The sequence below is a fragment of the Salvelinus alpinus genome, chromosome 19, assembly GCF_045679555.1.
Source record: "Salvelinus alpinus chromosome 19, SLU_Salpinus.1, whole genome shotgun sequence".
Classification (NCBI taxonomy): domain Eukaryota; kingdom Metazoa; phylum Chordata; class Actinopteri; order Salmoniformes; family Salmonidae; genus Salvelinus; species Salvelinus alpinus.
The window spans coordinates 37,449,224-37,468,310 of record NC_092104.1 but is presented as its reverse complement, the minus strand read 5'-3'; the positions used below and the strand labels follow the sequence as shown (position 1 = coordinate 37,468,310).

At 42.7% G+C, this 19,087-nt stretch overlaps 1 protein-coding gene across 3 annotated transcripts in view; it reads right to left on the bottom strand.

The window, feature by feature from the left end:
• The window catches only part of glt1d1 (glycosyltransferase 1 domain containing 1), a 42,156-nt gene that overhangs the window by 19,736 nt on the left and 3,333 nt on the right, over nucleotides 1-19,087 (bottom strand). For 2 of the 3 annotated variants that reach the window (XM_071353312.1, XM_071353313.1), the window contains exons 3-6: nucleotides 12,446-12,551; nucleotides 8,547-8,598; nucleotides 6,248-6,284; nucleotides 5,095-5,151 (exon numbers count right to left, since the gene is read on the bottom strand). In XM_071353312.1, the coding sequence (XP_071209413.1) occupies nucleotides 5,095-5,151; nucleotides 6,248-6,284; nucleotides 8,547-8,598; nucleotides 12,446-12,551 (252 nt within the window). The remainder of the gene's footprint in view (nucleotides 1-5,094; nucleotides 5,152-6,247; nucleotides 6,285-8,546; nucleotides 8,599-12,445; nucleotides 12,552-19,087) is intronic. The other variant, XM_071353314.1, reaches the window with a different exon arrangement.

Here is a 19,087-nt window from a genome sequence, read left to right as displayed (position 1 = left end):
TGGACGCATGTGGAAAGATTATACCACTATCTATTGTTGCAGGCACTCAGGATACAACTGAGAGTGCCCTTACCAGAGACAACCCATAGAAATTCACAGAATTCCATGTCTGTGTCAAAGTATTCTCAAATTCTTGAACTCCTTCCAACCTCTAAGAAGAATAGGAGGCGTAATAATGACCCTTACCTCAGCTGATGGTTCATGTGCTGTGCACCACAGATTTAAACTCATCCTATTATGGCTGCTTAATATAAGAGCTCAAGTAAACAATAACATATACAGACAGCTTCTTGGAATGAAACAGGGGTGATACAATTACTTTAAAAGGCCTACAGTTATGAGATGTGTTAGCAATCTGGCCAACCAGCAATTAAAGACATAGTTTACAAAAGTGACAACTACAGCAACTAAAAAGGGTTGACCATAGGGAAGAAATAATACAGGTTGACAACAAACCAGGACTATGTTAGACCAACATGCAGCTGATGCATTAAAGTAACCAGTGCCTTCTCACATTAGGTCGGGCAACAATTGTAACTTAAGAGTCTGTAAATACACATTAGTCTCAGACATTGTGAAATTGTCATTGACCTAACAGCTACAACAGCACACCCAGAAAAATCAGACTGACAGACATTACACAATGGAGGATAATAGTATGTACCATTATTACCTATGTCTAATTGTCTACAATTGTTTGATTGGCATGGTCAGTAAATTAGACTTAAAATCATGTATACTTGTCTATATTTTCTAATTTAGAAAATAATAATATGGATATTAGATAATAATAGCTACCAATCAATTCGTAACAAATCTCTACCTCAATTACACATACTATACATACCCACAATAAAATATAATCCCACTCACAAATAAAATTGCTTGCACACACACAGACCCTGTAAACATGTGACTGTGCTACAGTGACAGACAGTGAAATCCCTTCCTGCCAGATAAGGCCAGCTCAGGAGGATAAGGCAGCCCTTTAATACTATTACAGAGCATCTTAAAATGACAGCGCACAGAGTGTGTGACAGTCAGGCCACTGACCCCAGGTCTGCTGGAGCGTAGGGAGGAAGCAAGCACTGTTGAATCCCAGCCTAAACCAATACAAAATAACATACAAAAACACTGCACTGTTCACAAAGGGATGATTAAAGACATAAGCAGCACCAGGTGATGTAGGGAACAGGGCCCTACTGTATCACAGCTTCTATTAATATAAAACAAAGCAGTAAAAAAGATGTGGAGCCCTTTGGGGTATTGGTTACTTTTGTGAGATCAGCAAAATCTCCCATCCACCTCATACAGTCTATGCAGCATAAGACTCAGCAGCCCGGACATGGAAACCTGATACTTCAGCATTCCCTGATTTCCCTTTCCGTCCTCTCTTTACCAACAGCCCTATGGGACCTGGAGGAATACCACAACTAGGAACCTGTTTTTGTGACTTCCTTACTTGCCTTGTGAAATGTCCACATGTCTATGATGCAATAGAGAAATAATACAATTATGTTTAATTTAAACTGAATTTCCTCGCACCAATTCAGGGGCGGACAAAGGGTGTCAGTTAGGATACAACCTTTTCACGACTTCAGATCTAAATGGAGATAGAGGAAGAATGGAGGAGTGCTGGAAAAATAGTTCACAGGCCTGTCAAAGTGGGCAAAAGAATCCAATACAAATAGAGAAAATAAAACCCTCTGGAGACTTAGAAACAATTCATCTGTCTTGAGGGGAGAAACTGAATTGGACAAATTGTCTGTTTTGCCAGCAGCATTTGTTTTTTTGCCTGTCTCCTGTCCCTTATATCGCAGAAACACTTTTTTGTTCTTCTGCCTTTGATGTTGAGGGGCACATTGCATAGCTCCCTGTCATTGTTGTGTGTGTGTGTGTTCCGTGGCTACTGTCAGTACGTCTGGAGACTGCCACAGTGTAAAACATACTGAACACAGAGGCTAAATAAGAGCTTCTGAAACACTGCAGCTTTCAAACTTAATTTAACGGAATTTAGGGAAAACCATAGGGAGTTAGACTTGGGACTGCCATTGCCACCAAGAATATTCCTAACGACTGCATTGAAATCTACTATTCCTACACACTTTGGCAGCACAAGAGAAAATAAACACAATATTGTTTATAATTGTGGCCTCTTTCAGCTTAACTAATGCCGCACATCCCATGCCTTTCTAGAAGAGACAGTGTAGTTTAGTTATGCCTCTAGAGGAGGTTGGTGCCAGCGTATTCCCTCTGGACAGACTCAGAAACCCTCTTCCCTACAGTGTAAAACCTGCCCTACACTATAATCGGCCCTCACCCCCTCCCCTCCTCTGTGATCCCCCAGGGCTGTCTGTCACTCACCAGCCTGCTGTCATTTGCCCTGCACCTGCCTACACCCTCAACCCCACAGCGCACACAGCAGTGGGGCAACACTCTACTGATACTGTGCCTTTGATGGAGCTGCAGCCTCAGGATCTTCCTAAAACTACACTCTCTGCCCTTGGCTGTTTCACCACAACCAAAGGGTAATACAGAGAGAGAAGAAACTTCAATCAGGCAGCTGGGTTGCCTGGGCCTCATGTTCCACTAAGGAGGTACACTACATGAACAAAAGTCATGCTCGGCGAACATCTCATTCCAAAATCATGGGCATTAATATGGTGTTGGTCCCCCCTTTGCTGCTATAACAGCCTCCACTCTTCTGGAAAGGCTTTCCACTAGATGTTGGAACATTGCTGTGGGGACTTGCTTCCATTCAGCCACAAGAGCATTAGTGAGGTTGGACACTGATGTTGGGCAATTAGGCCTGGCTCACAGTCGGTGTTCCAATTCATCCCAAAGGTGTTCGATGAAGTTAAGGTCAGGGCTCTGTGCAGGCCAGTCAAGTTCTTCCACACCTATCTCGATAAACCATTTCTGTATGGACCTCGCTTTGGGCACGGGGGCATTGTCATGCTGAAACAGGAAAGGGCCTTCCCCAAACTGTTGGCACTAAGGTGGAAGCACAGAATCGTCTAGAATGTCATTGTATGCTGTAGCGTTAAGATTTCCCTAACCTGAACCATGAAAAACAGCTCCAGACCAATATTCCTCCTCCACCAAAATGTACAATTGGCAGTATGCATTGGGGCAGGTAGCGTTCTCCTGGCATCCGCCAAATCCAAATTAGTCCGTCAGACTGCCAGATGTAGAAAAGTGATTAATCACTCCAGAGAACGAGTTTCCAACGGCGATGAGCTTTACACCACTCCAGCCGATACTTGGCATTGCGCATGGTGATCTTAGGCTTGTGTGCGGCTGCTTGGTCAACGAAACATTTCGTGAAGCTCCCAACAACATTTCTTGTATGGACATTGCTTCCAGAGGCAGTTTAGAACTCGGTAGTGAGTGTTGCAACCGAGGACAACCAATTTTTACATGCTACACGCTTCAGCATTCGGCGGACCAGTTCTGTGAGTTTGTGTGGCCTACCACTTCGTGGCTGAGCTATTGTTGCTCCTAGATATTTCCATTTCACAATAACAGCACTTACAATTGACCGGGGCAGCTCTAGCAGGGCAGAAATTTCACAAACTGACTTGCTGGAAAGGTGGCATCCTTTGACGGTGCCACGTTGAAAGTCACTGAGCTCCTCAGTAAGGCCATTCTTCTGCCAATGTTTGTCTATGGAGATTGCATGGCTGTGTGCTCGATTTTATACACCGGTCAGCAACGGATGTCGCTGAAATAGCCTAATCCACTAATTTGAAGGGGTGTCCACATACACTATATATACAAAAGTATCTTGGAGTGCGTTCGCTGGGCCATGACTCTCCCTTCGATTAACAGTCTACCCTCAAAGGCCCCCACACACATTTTGAGCTGAAAATGGCCTACTCTAACCTACATACAAGAGGAGAGTTTTAGTTATCTGCCATTCTCACTGTGTGTCATGGTGCAATTGCATGGGAGGGCACAACAAGCCTTGTTTGGCAGAACGAACATGTTCTGATTTACTTTGAGACAAAACAAAAGGAAAGAAAAAAAGTGTGATATTGAAAAGGAAAACAGGCAGATGAGAAAGGGACCCCCACTGTGCCTGAGTGTGTGTGAAGACATGGAGGGGACAAGTGTTGACAGGAAAGGCTAAAGGATTGATCTCTTTCTGACGCTGGAGGCGTTGATTCTGCCAGCGCGTTTTGTTGTGTCTGAGAAGAGCCGAGAATTAAAGTTATGAAGATTGAATAATTATTATTCTGGGAGTAGAAATAGGGCCTCAGCGTGTGTCAAAGTACAAAAGAGGGAATATAACAACTAATCTGGTACACAACATGGAAACAAAGGTATCCGACAAGAATCTATTAACCGTAAGACTGCATGGACATTATTAAATAATTTTTCTAAAATACTAAAAGGAGCCTACAATTTGTAACTGTTAATTAATTCTGGTTTACATGTTACAAGGTAGTTGAAGTTGTACTAGATGGATGTACAGGATACACATAGTATACACCGTCCAACATCCAGGTAGCCAGGCTATTGTATGCTTTCTCACACACAGACATGCAGAGAAAAACAGCACAGGCAGTCTTTATATTAGAAAGTAGTAAACTACAAAGAATCATACAGAAGCTATATTACATAGAAAACACAACAGCTGAGCAGCCACTCTTATCTCATGTATACTGAATGGGGAAGTGAATGTTGGCAATCAGTATTACTGGCACCAGTGTAGAAACCTGGTTAAGAATGGCCCTGTATGGGAGAGCTATTAATCACAGGGTGTTAGAGAGCTGCATCCCTGAACTGCCCTGAGCTCTGATGTACCTGGGATGGAAATTGTCCTACAATGTTCAATTTAAAGTCAGGGCTGTGTGTGGGGAAGCTACTTTGAGTAATGACATACATTTAATATGGAGGTGGTGGGATAGGGACAGAGGAGTAGATCAAGCAAGCGAGGAGAGAGGGAAGAGGGGGAGATGGGTGAGAGCGAGAGAGAAAAGGGCTAATGTGCATGTCCTCCAGGTCTTCTTCAGTTTGTTGCTTAAAAACCTGTCATCTCTGGTTTATTTCCTTTATTTCTTTCCATGTTAACTTTTGTGAAAAAAGTACCTGAGCGCCTTAGAAATTCACTCCAGCAGAAACTCTGAGCCGCCTCAGTCTTGATCCCTTCAGAACCAAAGAAAATAAACAGTGTGTCTGTGAGATAGGTCATTGTATTTTCCAAGAAAGAGTTAAGTCATATTAAAAATGGTCCAATGCAGCCATTTGTATCTAGATAACAAATCATTTCTGGGTAACAATCCAGTACCTTACTGTGAGTATTTTGAATGTAAGCAGAGGGCTAAACTCACTTTTTGACACCATTTCACGGTAAGGTCTACTACACCTGTTGTATTTGGTGCATGTGACAAATACAATTTGATTTGACCAGACAGTTCAAAAACCCCACCCAGCCAAACAAGATGAAATCTCAGACGGTTATTTCAAACAGCTCAGAAACTAAAAGTGCATTATAATAATTTTCACAATTTCACAGTATTATTCCAACCTCATAGTGTGGAAACATAAAACACAGAAAAATCTAAATTTTTGACTGCACTGCCCCGAATACGGACATACATTAGGTCATCTGTGGGAGGTAAGTGCGGGGGTCATAGGATTAATGATCATTTACTGACAACCCTGACTTTCTTAAAGGTCATATCTATCATTAGGCTGGCCTCCGCCATATGAACACGCTAATGTGCTCTGCATCTCTGTGCAACTTATCACACAAACTCCACATTGGGTGATGACAATGAGCCACTACTGTGTGACATATGATGTAAGATAACACATCTGGAATTGCTACCTGCTGACATGTTACATCTTTCACAGGTGGGTGCATGCATCATTACTGTACTTCTCCGGGTGGGTTTTGTCACCGACATGTTTAGTGGGTAATACAGTTGGTTAGCACATCTCTCTGTAACCAGGCGTTGCTGAGTACACTGGCAGCAGTCTGGTCTGTTTTGCTGGGGCTGGGCACTATTGGCTCAGCAGACATGCGGCTTGGAGACCTACAGTACACCTCTCTGTGCTGCTTTGTGCTGACCCATGTGGTGTGACAGATAGCCAATGGCAAGAGCGACTCAAAATACTCTACTGCAGCATGTTGTGGTGGGAGAACTGCCAAAGCTGCTTAATGCAACAGCAAATACTGCCACAGACACACAGGGAAGCACAGCTATGGGCAGTGAATATTTCATCCTACTGAGCTTACCTTGAGGCTGGATGTAGATTTTGCTGCTTTGGGACAGCTGGGGGAATGAAAACAGAGAATATGATATTGGAAAAAATCATGAAAGTTTAATGCAGCAATTTAAACATACTAAATTATTTGCATGGTAAGACATACCCCATTAAGGAGAACTAACAAGAATGGTGACAGGCAGTTTCATAACAGAATATTTTTCTCCTACAGATAACTGTAAGCAATAATATGTTAACATTAAGTCTATATTTTTTTTTTTACGGTCAATTTGCAGTGTACAAATGATGTGCTGTATGTTCTGGCCCCTCAAGGAAAAGGGGATGGTCAGGGGGCCGGAATATACAGCAGTTATAAATCATTTATACACTGAAAATTGACCCCAATAATCACAAACAGATATAGTATTTGACAAAAACAGAATCATTTCAAACCTTGATTATATTGGGATACGATCACATATACCTCTCTATGCGTGGGAATATTTGGGAACAGATTTCCTAAATTGCTGTTGATCATTGCTGGACAGCCATTTAACTCTTGCCATAGATTTTCAAGCCGATTTAAGTCAAAACTGTAACTAGGCCACTCAGGAATATTCAATGAATGTTATCTTGGTAAGCAACTCCAGTGTATAATTGTCCTTCTTTTTCAGGTTATTGTGCTGCTGAAAGGTGAATTTGTCTCCCAGTGTCTGTTGGAAAGCAGACAACCAGGTTTTCCTCTAGGATTTTGCCTGTGCTTAGCTCTATTACGTTTCTTTTTATCTTAGAAGACTCCCGAGTCCTTGACAATGACACACATACCCATAACATGATGCAGCCACCACAATGCTTGAAAAATGAAGAGTGATACTCAGTGATGTTTTTGTTGTTTTCAATATGCCCCAAACATAACGTTTTGTATTCAGGACATAAAGTTAATTTATTTGCCACATTTTTTGCAGGTTTTCTTTAGTGACCTATTGGAAACAGGATGCATGATTTTGAATATCTTTATTCTGTACAGACTTCCTTCTTTTCACTCTGTCAATTAGGTTAGTATTGTGGAGTAACTACAATGTTATTGATCCACCCTCAGATTTCTCCTATCACAGTCTTCAAACTGTAACTGTTTTAAAGTCACCATTGGCTTCATGGTGAAATCCCTGAGCGGTTTCCTTCCTCTCCAGCAACTGAGTTATTCAGGACGCGTTTATCTTTGTAGTGACTGGGTGTATTGATACACCATCCAAAGTGTAATGAATAACTTCAACATGCTCAAAGGGATATTCAATGTCTGTTTTTGTTTTTTTACCCATCTACCAACATGTGCCCTGACTTGTTAAGCAAATCTTTACTCCTGAATTTATTTAGGCTTGCCATAACAAAGGTGTTGAATACTTATTGACTCAAGATATTGGAGCTTTCATTTTTAATTCATTCATTTGTAAAAATGTCTAAACAACACTCCACATTGACATTATGGGGTAATAAAGGCCAGTGACACAAAATATACATTTAATAAATGTTAAATTCAGGTTGTAACACAAAATATGGAAAAAGTCAAGGGGTGTGAAAACCTTCTGAAGGCACTGTGCATCACCACCGCAAAATAAGCATTAACAGTCATCACCAAGTGAAAGGGGTGAGCCCAAGCCAATAATTCACAGTTGATGGAAAGGTAATTGACTGGATGTTATCACACAGTTAGACTTGATCTATCCCCCATGTGTGTTTTCTGTCTCAATAAAAAGCGTGGCACAGTCTCCCTGCGCCTGCCCTGATTGCATGCTGTCACTGCTAGATGACAGCGATAAAGCGTGCCATTTTCCTTAATCTGGAAATAAAACATGGTAATATTGTTATATTGCCACACTATTATGGGACGGGCCAGGATATTGTGTTTTGGTTAGTAAAACCATTCTGTTTTATTTACTGTGGCTGTCAGGTTCCTGCTGTCTCTTGATGTGCTGTAAATTGGAAGAGTCACTCGCTTCCACAATGACCTCTGAGATGGCTTGCCCCTTTAGACGGCCATCATTACACATATCACACACATCATTTGGCAAAATATTAGCAGAAATGTCCTTTCACGACTGCCATGTTCTCAATACAGATTTATATGAACATTTCAATGAACCAGCTACTATATAACTGAGAGACATACTGTAATTAAACACTATGGTAGACATAAAACACACCTGGCCATGTACTTGAATGAGCCATCTTTGAACCCCCACTTTACAGTAAGTGTGCTTGCTCGGTTTAAAATGGTCATATGTGAGCACTACTACAAGCAGAGTTAACACTGATGAATGAATCATAGCTACCAGAAATACTTCAGCCTCTGCTTTCAGCTTGTCAGTAAATGCAACAGCAAATCTGTAAAAAAAGAAAACCCATTACTTCAGTTAATGGTCATGGACAGTATGATAACACAATTGTCTTTCAGGGTTAGCATCTGTCACTCCTTTCCAAACAATAAAAGTTGAGAAAATATCAGAGCAGAAATCAAAGGCATATGACAGGAACTCCACAAAAACCTACTAACTGAGGATGCGTAGGTGAGGGTGGAGAAGTTGCTGCTGCTGATTTGAGGAAGGATTTGTGCGTGAATCAATATGTTATTTTGGGTGGGTTTGATATCAATTCCAATTTTTTGGGAGACAAACCTAACTGATACCGATATATCTGCCGATATACAGTTTTACAGCAGGGACATAAAAAAGTGGCATTTACCACACAGCCTTTCAAAGGAGCAATTGTCCAATATGAGAATGGCCACAAGTGTTCAGAGAAGCATGACATTCCCTTTTCTCACCCTACTTAATGTATATCGTGGAATAGAATTATCGCCGATATCGATAAAAGGCCAATATCGGTGAAACGAAACTAAGAATACAAAGGAAATGTTGAAAAAAAGGCAGTAATGTGCTATATTTCGAAAGGATCGTGAATTGGGCCAACAGGCCTAGTTATGGGTGACTGAATTTCATGATCAAGGTTTGTGAGGAGAGGCGGTAACAGCAGGAGGCGCCATGACTGAGACGTTTGAAGTCATGTGACCCAGATTACACCAGTGTTCCCCAGAAGCAATTATCCCTTAGACTCATACTCGATGGATGTCTTACGGGCTGTAAAATCAAAACAACACCCTTGAAAATAAAGACACAAAGTTCTCTGTGAAATAAGACGTATAGCCTAGGCTCAGATACTGAGCCAATGCACCACTAGCCAGCAGCATTAGAGGCAGGGCGGGATCCCACTAGAGGCAGGGCGGGATCCCACGAAGATAGAACACATAACCAGCCCTGGGGTTAGCTTCACTGGTAAGACAGTTCAACCTCACTGTTTCATGCCAGTAATACAGACCCAGAAGGTATCCTAGTGGTAGCTCATAGTAATCCTGTCTTTATTTTCCCACACATTCTCACTGTACTTCAGCCAAACCTCTATGGTGCACTATCCACTACTGAGACTATATAAAGAAACATAGTGCAGTCAAGGCAGCAATTATACAATTGTTATGTGTGTGTGTGTGGTCTTAAAATGTGATACTGTAAATTATAACGTATTCATTCAATAGCAAGTTTATTGGTGTTATATTTTTCAGATCAACTGCATGGGCTTTTAAGTAATGTGTCAGGGGTAGACATTTAAAATTGCAAAAAAGCAAGGGAACTGTCCAGAGTACAGTAGTTAAAAATTGTTAGCATGCATTCTGTATGCATGGTCAAGTCCTGGCCTGGTTTAGATCTTATCTGTCGGAAAGATATCAGTTTGTCTCTGTGGATGGTTTGTCCTCTGACAAATCAACTGTAAATGTCAGTGTTCCTCAAGGTTCCGTTTTAGGACCACTATTGTTTTCACTATATATTTTACCTCTTGGTGATGTCATTCGGAAACATAATGTTAAGTTTCACTGCTATGCGGATGACACACAGCTGTACATTTCGATGAAACATGGTGAAGCCCCAAAATTGCCCTCCCTGGAAGCCTGTGTTTCAGACATAAGGAAGTGGATGGCTGCAAATGTTTTACTTTTAAACTCGGACAAAACAGAGATGCTTGTTCTAGGTCCCAAGAAACAAAGAGATCTTCTGTTGAATCTGACAATTAATCTTGATGGTTGTACAGTCATCTCAAATAAAACTGTGAAGGACCTCGGCGTTACTCTGGACCCTGATCTCTCTTTTGACAAACATATCAAGACAGCTTTTTCCATCTACGTAACATTGCAAAAATCAGAAACCTTCTGTCCAAAAATGATGCAGAAAAATTAATCCATGCTTTTGTCACTTCTAGGTTAGACTACTGCAATGCTCTACTTTCCGGCTACCCGGATAAGGCACTAAATAAACTTCAGTTAGTGCTAAACACGGCTGCTAGAATCTTGACTAGAACCAAAAAATGTGATCATATTACTCCAGTGCTAGCCTCTCTACACTGACTTCCTGCTAAGGCAAGGGCTGATTTCAAGGTTTTACTGCTAACCTACAAAGCATTACATGGACTTGCTCCTACCTATCTTTCCGATTTGGTCCTACCGTACATACCTACACGTACGCTACGGTCACAAGACGCAGGCCTACTTACTGTCCCTAGAATTTCTAAGCAACCAGCTGGAGGAAGGGCTTTCTCCAATAGAGCTCAATTTTTATGGAATGGTCTGCCTACCCATGTGAGAGATGCAGACTCGGTCTCAGCCTTTAAGTCTTTATTGAAGACTCATCTCTTCAGTAGGTCATATGATTGAGTGTAGTCTGGCCCGGGAGTGTGTAGGTGAACGGAATTGCACTGGCGCAACGAACCGCCCTTGCTGTCTCTGCCTGGCCGGTTCCCCTCTCTCCACTGGGATTCTCTGCCTCTAACCCTATTACAGGGGCTGAGTCACTGGCTTACTGGTGCTCTTCCATGCCGTCGCTAGGAGGGGTGCGTCACTTGAGTGGGTTGAGTCACTGACGTGATCTTCCTGTCCGGGTTGGCGCCCCCCTTGGGTTGTGCCGTGGCGGAGATCTTTGTGGGCTATACTCGGCCTTGTCTCAGGATGGTAAGTTGGTGGTTGAAGATATCCCTCTAGTGGTGTGGGGTCTGTGCTTTGGCAAAGTGGGTGGGGTTATATCCTGCCTGTTTGGCCCTGTCCGGGGGAATCGTCGGATGGGGCCACAGTGTCTCCCGACCCCTCCTGTCTCAGCCTCCAGTATTTATGCTGCAGTAGTTTATGTGTCAGGGGGCTAGGGTCAGTCTGTTATATCTGAAGTATTTCTCCTGTATTATCCGGTGTCCTGTGTGAATTTAAGTTCTCTCTCTCTCTCTCTCTCTCTCTCTCTCTCTCTCTCTCTCTCTCTCTCTCTCTCTCTCTCTCTCTCTCTCTCTCTCTCTCTCTCTCTCTCTCTCTCTCTCTCTCTCTCTCTCTCTCTCTCTCTCTCTCTCTCTCTCTCTCTCTCTCTCTCTCTCTCTCTCTCTCTCTCTCTCTCTCTCTCTCTCTCTCTCTCTCTCTCTCTCTCTCTCTCTCTCTCTCTCTCTCTCTCTCTCTCTCTCTCTCTCTCTCTCTCTCTCTCTCTCTCTCTCTCTCTCTCTCTCTCTCTCTCTCTCTCTCTCTCTCTCTCTCTCTCTCTCTCTCTCTCTCTCTCTCTCTCTCTCTCTCTGAGCCCTAGAACCTGGCCTCATGACTCCTTGCTGTCCCCAGTCCACCTGGCCGTGCTGCTGCTCCTGCGACTATGGAACCCTGACCTGTTCACCGGACGTGCTACCTGTCCCAGACCTGCTGTTTTCAACTCTCTAGAGACAGCAGGAACGGTAGAGATACTCTGAATGATCGGCTATGAAAAGCCAACTGACATTTACTCCTGAGGTGCTGACCTGTTGCACCCTCGACAACCACTGTGATTATTATTATTTGACCCTGCTGGTCATCTATGAACATTTTAACATCTTGGCCATGTTCTGTTATCATCTTCACCCGGCACAGCCAGAAGAGGACTGGCCAACCCTCATAGCCTGGTTCCTCTCTAGGCTTCTTCCTAGGTTCTGGACTTTCTAGGGATTCCTAGCCACTGTGCTTCTACACCTGCATTGCTTGCTGTTTGGGGTTTTAGGCTGGGTTTCTGTCACAAAGTGCTGTACATCAGCTGATGTAAGAAGGGCTTTATAAATACATTTGATTTGAGTCTGTGGTTCAATTGGACATTAATGGTTTCCAAATCTAGAGTCAGAGGCTTGACTTCACCTGGCTTTCAGCAACACCTGCTCCATAACTGCACGCTTCTGCTCCACTTTCACATCTTCATTAATGTCTGTTCCTCCGAAGACTACTCCAAAGGGCACTTGAGTATCTGGTATAAAGAGCAGAAAAGGGGGGATGTTGATAAAGTTGGAACCTTTATCCTTCTATTATTAGCTAGTTAAGCTACTATCAATGACATTATCAGTACAAATCACCTCAAAGAAAGGGTGAATCAATAAGGGAATAAAAAAAGGTGATAAGATGCAAATATACAGTGGTTTCAGAAAGTATTCATTACCGACTTATTTCATATTTTGTAGTTAAAGACAGAATTCAACACACACAATACCCCATAATGACAGTTATTTTAGTTTTTGTTTACATTTTTGCCAATGTATTGAAAATGAAATACATAAATATCTAATTTACATAAGTATTCAAACCCGAATCTATACTTTGTAGAAGCAACTTTGGCGGCGATTAGAGCTTTGAGACAAATTGACTGTCTGTATCAGCCTTGCATGTCTGGATTTTGGATTTTCTCCCATTTTTCCTTGCAGATTTTCTCAAGCTCTATTAAGTTAGATGGGGAGCGGCGGTAAACAGCAATCTTCAAGTCTTTCCAAATATTTTCAATGGGATTCAAGTCCAGGCTTTGACTTGGCCACTCAAGGACTTTCCCATTCTTGTTCTGAAGCCATTCCAGCATTGCTTTGGCTGTATGCTTGGGGTCAATGTCCTGTTGGAACATACATTTTCGCCCAGTCTAAGGTTGTTTGCACTCAGAAGCAGGTTCTCATCAAGGATTTGCCTGTATTTGGCTTAATTCATTGTTCCCCCTAACCTTACCAGTCTCCCAGACCCTGCTGCTGAAAAGCATCCACATAGACTACCGACACGTAGCACTCACGTCTGCAGCCATGAAATGCTTTGAAAGGCTGGTCATGGCTCACATCAACACCATTATCCCAAAAACCATAGACCCACTCCAATTTGCATACTGCACCAACAGATCCACAGATGATGCAATCTCTATTGCACTACACACTGCCCTTTCCCACCTGGACAAAAGCAACACCTATGTGAGAATGCTATTCATTGACTACAGCTCAGCTCAATACCATAGTGCCCTCAAAGCTCATCAATAAGCTAAGGACCCTGGGACTAAACACCTCTCTCTGCAACTGGATCCTGGACTTCCTGATGGGCCGCCCCAGGTGGTAAGGGTAGGTAACAACAAATCCACCATGCTGATCCTCAACACGGGGGCCCCTCAGGGGTGCATGCTCAGTCCCCTCCTGTACTCCCTGTTCACTCATGACTGCACGGCCAGGCACGACTCCAACCACATCATTCAATTTGCTGATGACACAACAGTGGTAGGCCTGATTACCGACAACGACGAGACAGCCTATAGGGAGGTCAGAGACCTGACCGTGTGGTGCAAGGACAACAACCTCTCCCTCAACGTGATCAAGAAAAAGGAGATGATTGTGGACTACAGAAAAAGGAGGTGTAGTGGAGCAGGTTGAGAGCTTCAAGTTCCTTAGTGTGCACATCACCAACAAACTAACATGGTCCAAGCATACCAAGACAGTCGTGAAGAGGGCACGACAAAACCTATTCCCCCTCAGGAGACTGAAAAGATTTGGCATGGGTCCTCAAAAGGTTTTATAGCTGGACCATCGAGAGCATCCTGATGGGTTGCATCACTGCCTGGTATGGCAACTGCTCGGCATCCGACCACAAGGCACTACAGAGGGTAGTGCGTACGGCCCAGTACATCACCGGAGCCAAGCTTCCTGCCATCCAGGACCTCTATACCATGCGGTGTCAGAGGAAGGCCCTAAAAATTGTCCAAGACTCCAGCTACCCTAGTTCTCTCTGCTACCGCACAGCAAGCGGTACCGGAGCACCAAGTCTAGGTCCAAGAGGCTTCTAAACAGTTTCTACCCCAAGCCATAAGACTCCTGAACAGCTAATCAAATGGCTTCCCAGACTATTTTCATTGCCCCCCCCCCCCCCCACACTGCTGCTACTCTCTGTTATTATCTATGCATAGCCACTTTAATAACTCTACCTACATGTACATAATTACCTCGACACGGTGCCCCCCGTATATAGCTCCACTATTGTTATTTTCTGCTGCTCTTTAATTATTTGTTATCCTTATCTCTTACTTTTGTAGGGATTTTCTTAAAACTGCATTGTTGGTTAAGGGCTTGTAAGTAAGCATTTCACTGTAAGGTCATTTCACTGTAAGGTCGGAGCATGTGACAAATAAAATTTGATTTGAGCATGATGCTGCCACCACCATAATTCACGGTAGGGATGGTGTTAGACGGGTGATGAGCTGTGCCTGGTTCTCCAGACATAGTGCTTTGCATTCAGGCCAAAGAGTTTAATTTATGTCTCGTCAGACCATATAATCTTATGCCTTATGTTCTCAGAGTCTTTCTGCAAAGTCCAGGTGTGCCGTCATCTGCCTTTTTCTCAGGAATGCTTCCGTCTGGTAACTCTCCCATAAAGTGCTGTAGAGACTGCTATCCTTCTGGCAGGTTCTCCCATCTCAGCCAATGAACTCTGTAGTTCTGTCTGAGTGGTCATTGGGTTCCCTAACCAAGGTCCTTCTTGCCTAGTTGGCCAGCTTTAGGCAGAGTCTGTGTAGTTCCATATTTTTTCCATTTCCCAATGATGGAGACCACTGTGCTCTTGGAAACTTTCGACACTCTAGAAATTGTTTTATACCCTTCCCCAGATATATGCCTCATCACAGTTCTATCTCAACGATTTATGGACAATTCGCCGAGATATAGTTTGGTTTAGTTTCGGCTCTGTCAACTGTCGGACCTTATATAGACAGGTGTGTTTCTAAATCATATCCAAACAATTGAATTGATCACAGATAGCGTTGCAAAGGGTCAGAAACTTTCCCGGAAATTTCCAGAAATTTTCCATGGGAAGTTAAGCCTGGGAATTTGGGGAATTTTCCTTAAATTCATCAAAAAATGTTGCTTTTAACAGTGAACCTTTTTCGTGGGATACACATAAAGCAATTCTAGGTCTTGTGGCATATTTTGATGAAACTATCCCCAATTCAATGGAATTGCAACCCTCTGCATGCACAGTGTATTCTTCCATCACATGTGCTGTGCACTCTTCCATCACATGTACAGCTGATTCTCAAGATCTTGCACACTAGTGAGATGCTATTGAGCCCACACTACTACACTGTCTGAGTCAAGGACTACATGCTTTCTGGTAAGTTTTGATTACAATACTGGGTGGGGTGAATATATTTTAAATGACATACATCATTTTTTTGTTAACTAGTAAACAGTAGCCTACTACTATTTAAATCATAGTGTTTAAATAGTGTTTAAATCATTTCTAACTTGCTAACAATTTCGTTTTTGCTACCATGTGGGTTTTAGTTTGCTTAAGCCTGCTAACCGAGGAGTGTTAATTCACCTGTTTCCATACATGTTTCATTTTAAAACATTTATCTTACAAAGGAGTTGTTTAATCTAACTGCTTAACTATTTATCTGTACATGGAATTGTAGTTTTTAAAACTTTTTCTTCTTCTAATCTTTACAGGAAAATGCCACAGGCACTATCAGATGTGTGGAGACATTTCACTGCAGCTAATGTTGAAGGAAAAGCTGTGTACATTTGCAAATACTGTGCCAAATCATGTGAAGAATGCAACGAAGATGCAGAATCATCTGGCCAAATGCATAAAGTTCCCTCAGCACTCACAACAAGCAACCTCTGAACAAAAGTCCCTCTACTTCTATTCGAGGTGAAAATGATGAATCAGACACCTTATCGATAGCAACAGCTCATGGTCCTCCTGGAATCAGATTTTCTTTTGACTCAATGGAGGAACGTAGTCAGAGAAATGCTGATGAATGTCTTGCTCGAACTGTGTATGCAACTGGTTCACCTCTGATGCTCACAGGCAATGTGTATTGGAAGAGATTTCTGAATGTTCTTCGCCCAGCATACACCCTTCCAACCAGACATGCTTTATCTACTCATTTGCTGGATGCAGAGTTCAAGTGAAGATCAAGAAAATCATAGAGAAAGCAGACTATTGCAATCATCTCTGATGGGTGGTCGAATGTTCGTGGGCAAGGAAAAATTAACTACATCATCTCCACCCCTCAACCAGTATTCTACAAGAGCAAAGACACAAAAGATAAAAAACACACCGGTCTCCATTGCAGATGAGCTGAAGGCAGTCATCAATGACCTTGGACTACAGAAGGTAGTCTGGTGACAGACAATGCTGCGAAAATGAAGGCTGCTTGGACTAAAGTGGATGAGTCCTACACTCACATCACACCCATTGGCTGTGCTGCTCATGCATTGAATCTGCTCCTCAATGACATCATGGCACTGAAAACAATGGATACACTCTACAAGAGAGCCAAGGAAATGGTTAGGTATGTGAAGGTACATCAAGTTATAGCAGCAATCTACCTCACCAAGCAAAGTGATAAGAATAAGAGCACCACATTGAAGCTGCCCAGCAACACCCATTGGGGTGGTGTTGTCATGTTTCACAGTCTCCTGGAGGGGAAGGAGTCGCTCCAAGAAATGGCCATATCACAGACTGCCGATATGGACAGTGCCATCAAGAGGATCCTCCTGGATTATGTATTTTGGGAGAGTGGTAAGCAGCCTGAAAAACTCCTGAAACCTATAGCAGTAGCCATTGCACGGATTGAGGGAGACAATGCCATCCTGTCTGATATTCAGACTCTGCTTGCAGATGTAAGAGAAGAAATCCGTACTGCCCTGCCCACTTCACTGTTGCTCCAAGCAGAGGAAACTACATTTCTGAAATACATCAAAAAGCGTGAAGACTTCTGCCTGAAGCGTACGTGTTGGACCCCAAGTACACTGGCAAGAGCATCCTGTCTGGTGCAGAGATCAACAAAGCCTATGGTGTCATCACTACTGTGTCTCGCCACCTTGGCCTGGATGAGGGAAAGGTTCTTGGAAGTCTGGCGAAGTACACTTCCAAGCAAAGGCTTTGGGATGGAGATGCAATATGGCAGTCGTGCCAACATATCTCATCAGCCATCTGGTGGAAGGGACATTGTGGATCTGAGGCCCTTTCCCCTGTTGCCTCCATCATCCTCCAAATCCCACCAACATCAGCCGCCTCAAAGCGCAAATGGTCCTTGTTTAGGAACACACACACCAAAGCACGCAACAGGGTGACCAATACAAGGGTTGAAAAATTGGTGGCCAGCCGGGCAAATGAGGCATTTTGAGCCTGACAACAAGCCATCCTTAACATGGTTGGAAAGTGACAGTGAAGATGAGGCCTCATAGAGTCTGATGTTCAAGAGGTGGACATTGGGGAGCTTCAGGGAGAAGACATGGAAGCCTGAGAGGAAGACAACCAAAGCTTTAGTTTCTAGACTATCATTTTAAAGATGTATGTTAAAAACGTTTTTTGGAGATGCAATGGATCATTGGGGATCATTCAATATTCCCTTTCTTTTGTTGTTCAGTGAAACCATCCCATGTGAAGAGTCAACTCATTTCATTAAAGTTCAATTCGTAACTAAATAGTTTTTAAACATTTATATTGGAAGGATTTAATAATTTGCAATTATGTCTACTTATGATAAGGTAAAAGGTGTATGTTTCTGTCTCCATATGATATGGTAAATACAGTTGAAGTCGGAAGTTTACATACACTTAGGTTGGAGTCATTAAAACTCGTTTTTCAATGACTCCACACATTTCTTGTTAACAAACTATAGTTTTGGCAAGTCGGTTAGGACATCTACTTTGTGCATGACACAAGTAATTTTTCCAAACAATTGTTTACAGATTATTTCACTTATAATTCACTGAATCACAAATCACTGATCCAGAAGGTCAGAAGTTTACATACATTAAGTTGACTGTGCCTTTAAACAGCTTGGAAAATTCCAGAAAATTGTGTCATGGCTTTAGACGCTTCTGATAGGCTAATTGACATCATTTTAGTCAATTGGAGGTGTACCTGTGGATTTATTTCAAGGCCTACCTTCAAACTCAGTGCCTCTTGGCTTGACATCATAAGAAAATCAAAAGAAATCAGTCAAGACATCAGAAAAAAAATTATAGTCCTCCACAAGTCTGGTTCATCCTTGGGAGCAATTTCCAAATGCCTGAAGGTACCACGTTCATCTGTACAAACAATAGTACGCAAGTATAAACAACATGGAACCACGCAGCCGTCATACCGCTCAGGAAGGAGACACGTTCTGTCTCCTAGAGATGAACGTACTTTGGTGTGAAAAGTGCAAATCATTCCTAGAACAACAGCAAAGGACCCTGTGAAGATGCTGGAGGAAACAGGCACAAAAGTATCTATATCCACTGTAAAATGAGTACTATATCGACATAACCTGAAAGGCTGCTCAGCAAGGAAGAAGCCACGGCTCCAAAACCGCCATTAAAAAGCAAGACGACAGTTTGCAACTACACATGGGGACAAAGACAAAGATCGTACTTTTTGGAGAAATGTCCTCTGGTCTGATGAAACAAAAATATAACTGTTTGGCCATAAAGACCATTGTAATGTTTGGAGGAAAAAGGGGGAGGCTTGCAAGCCGAAGAACACCATACCAACCGT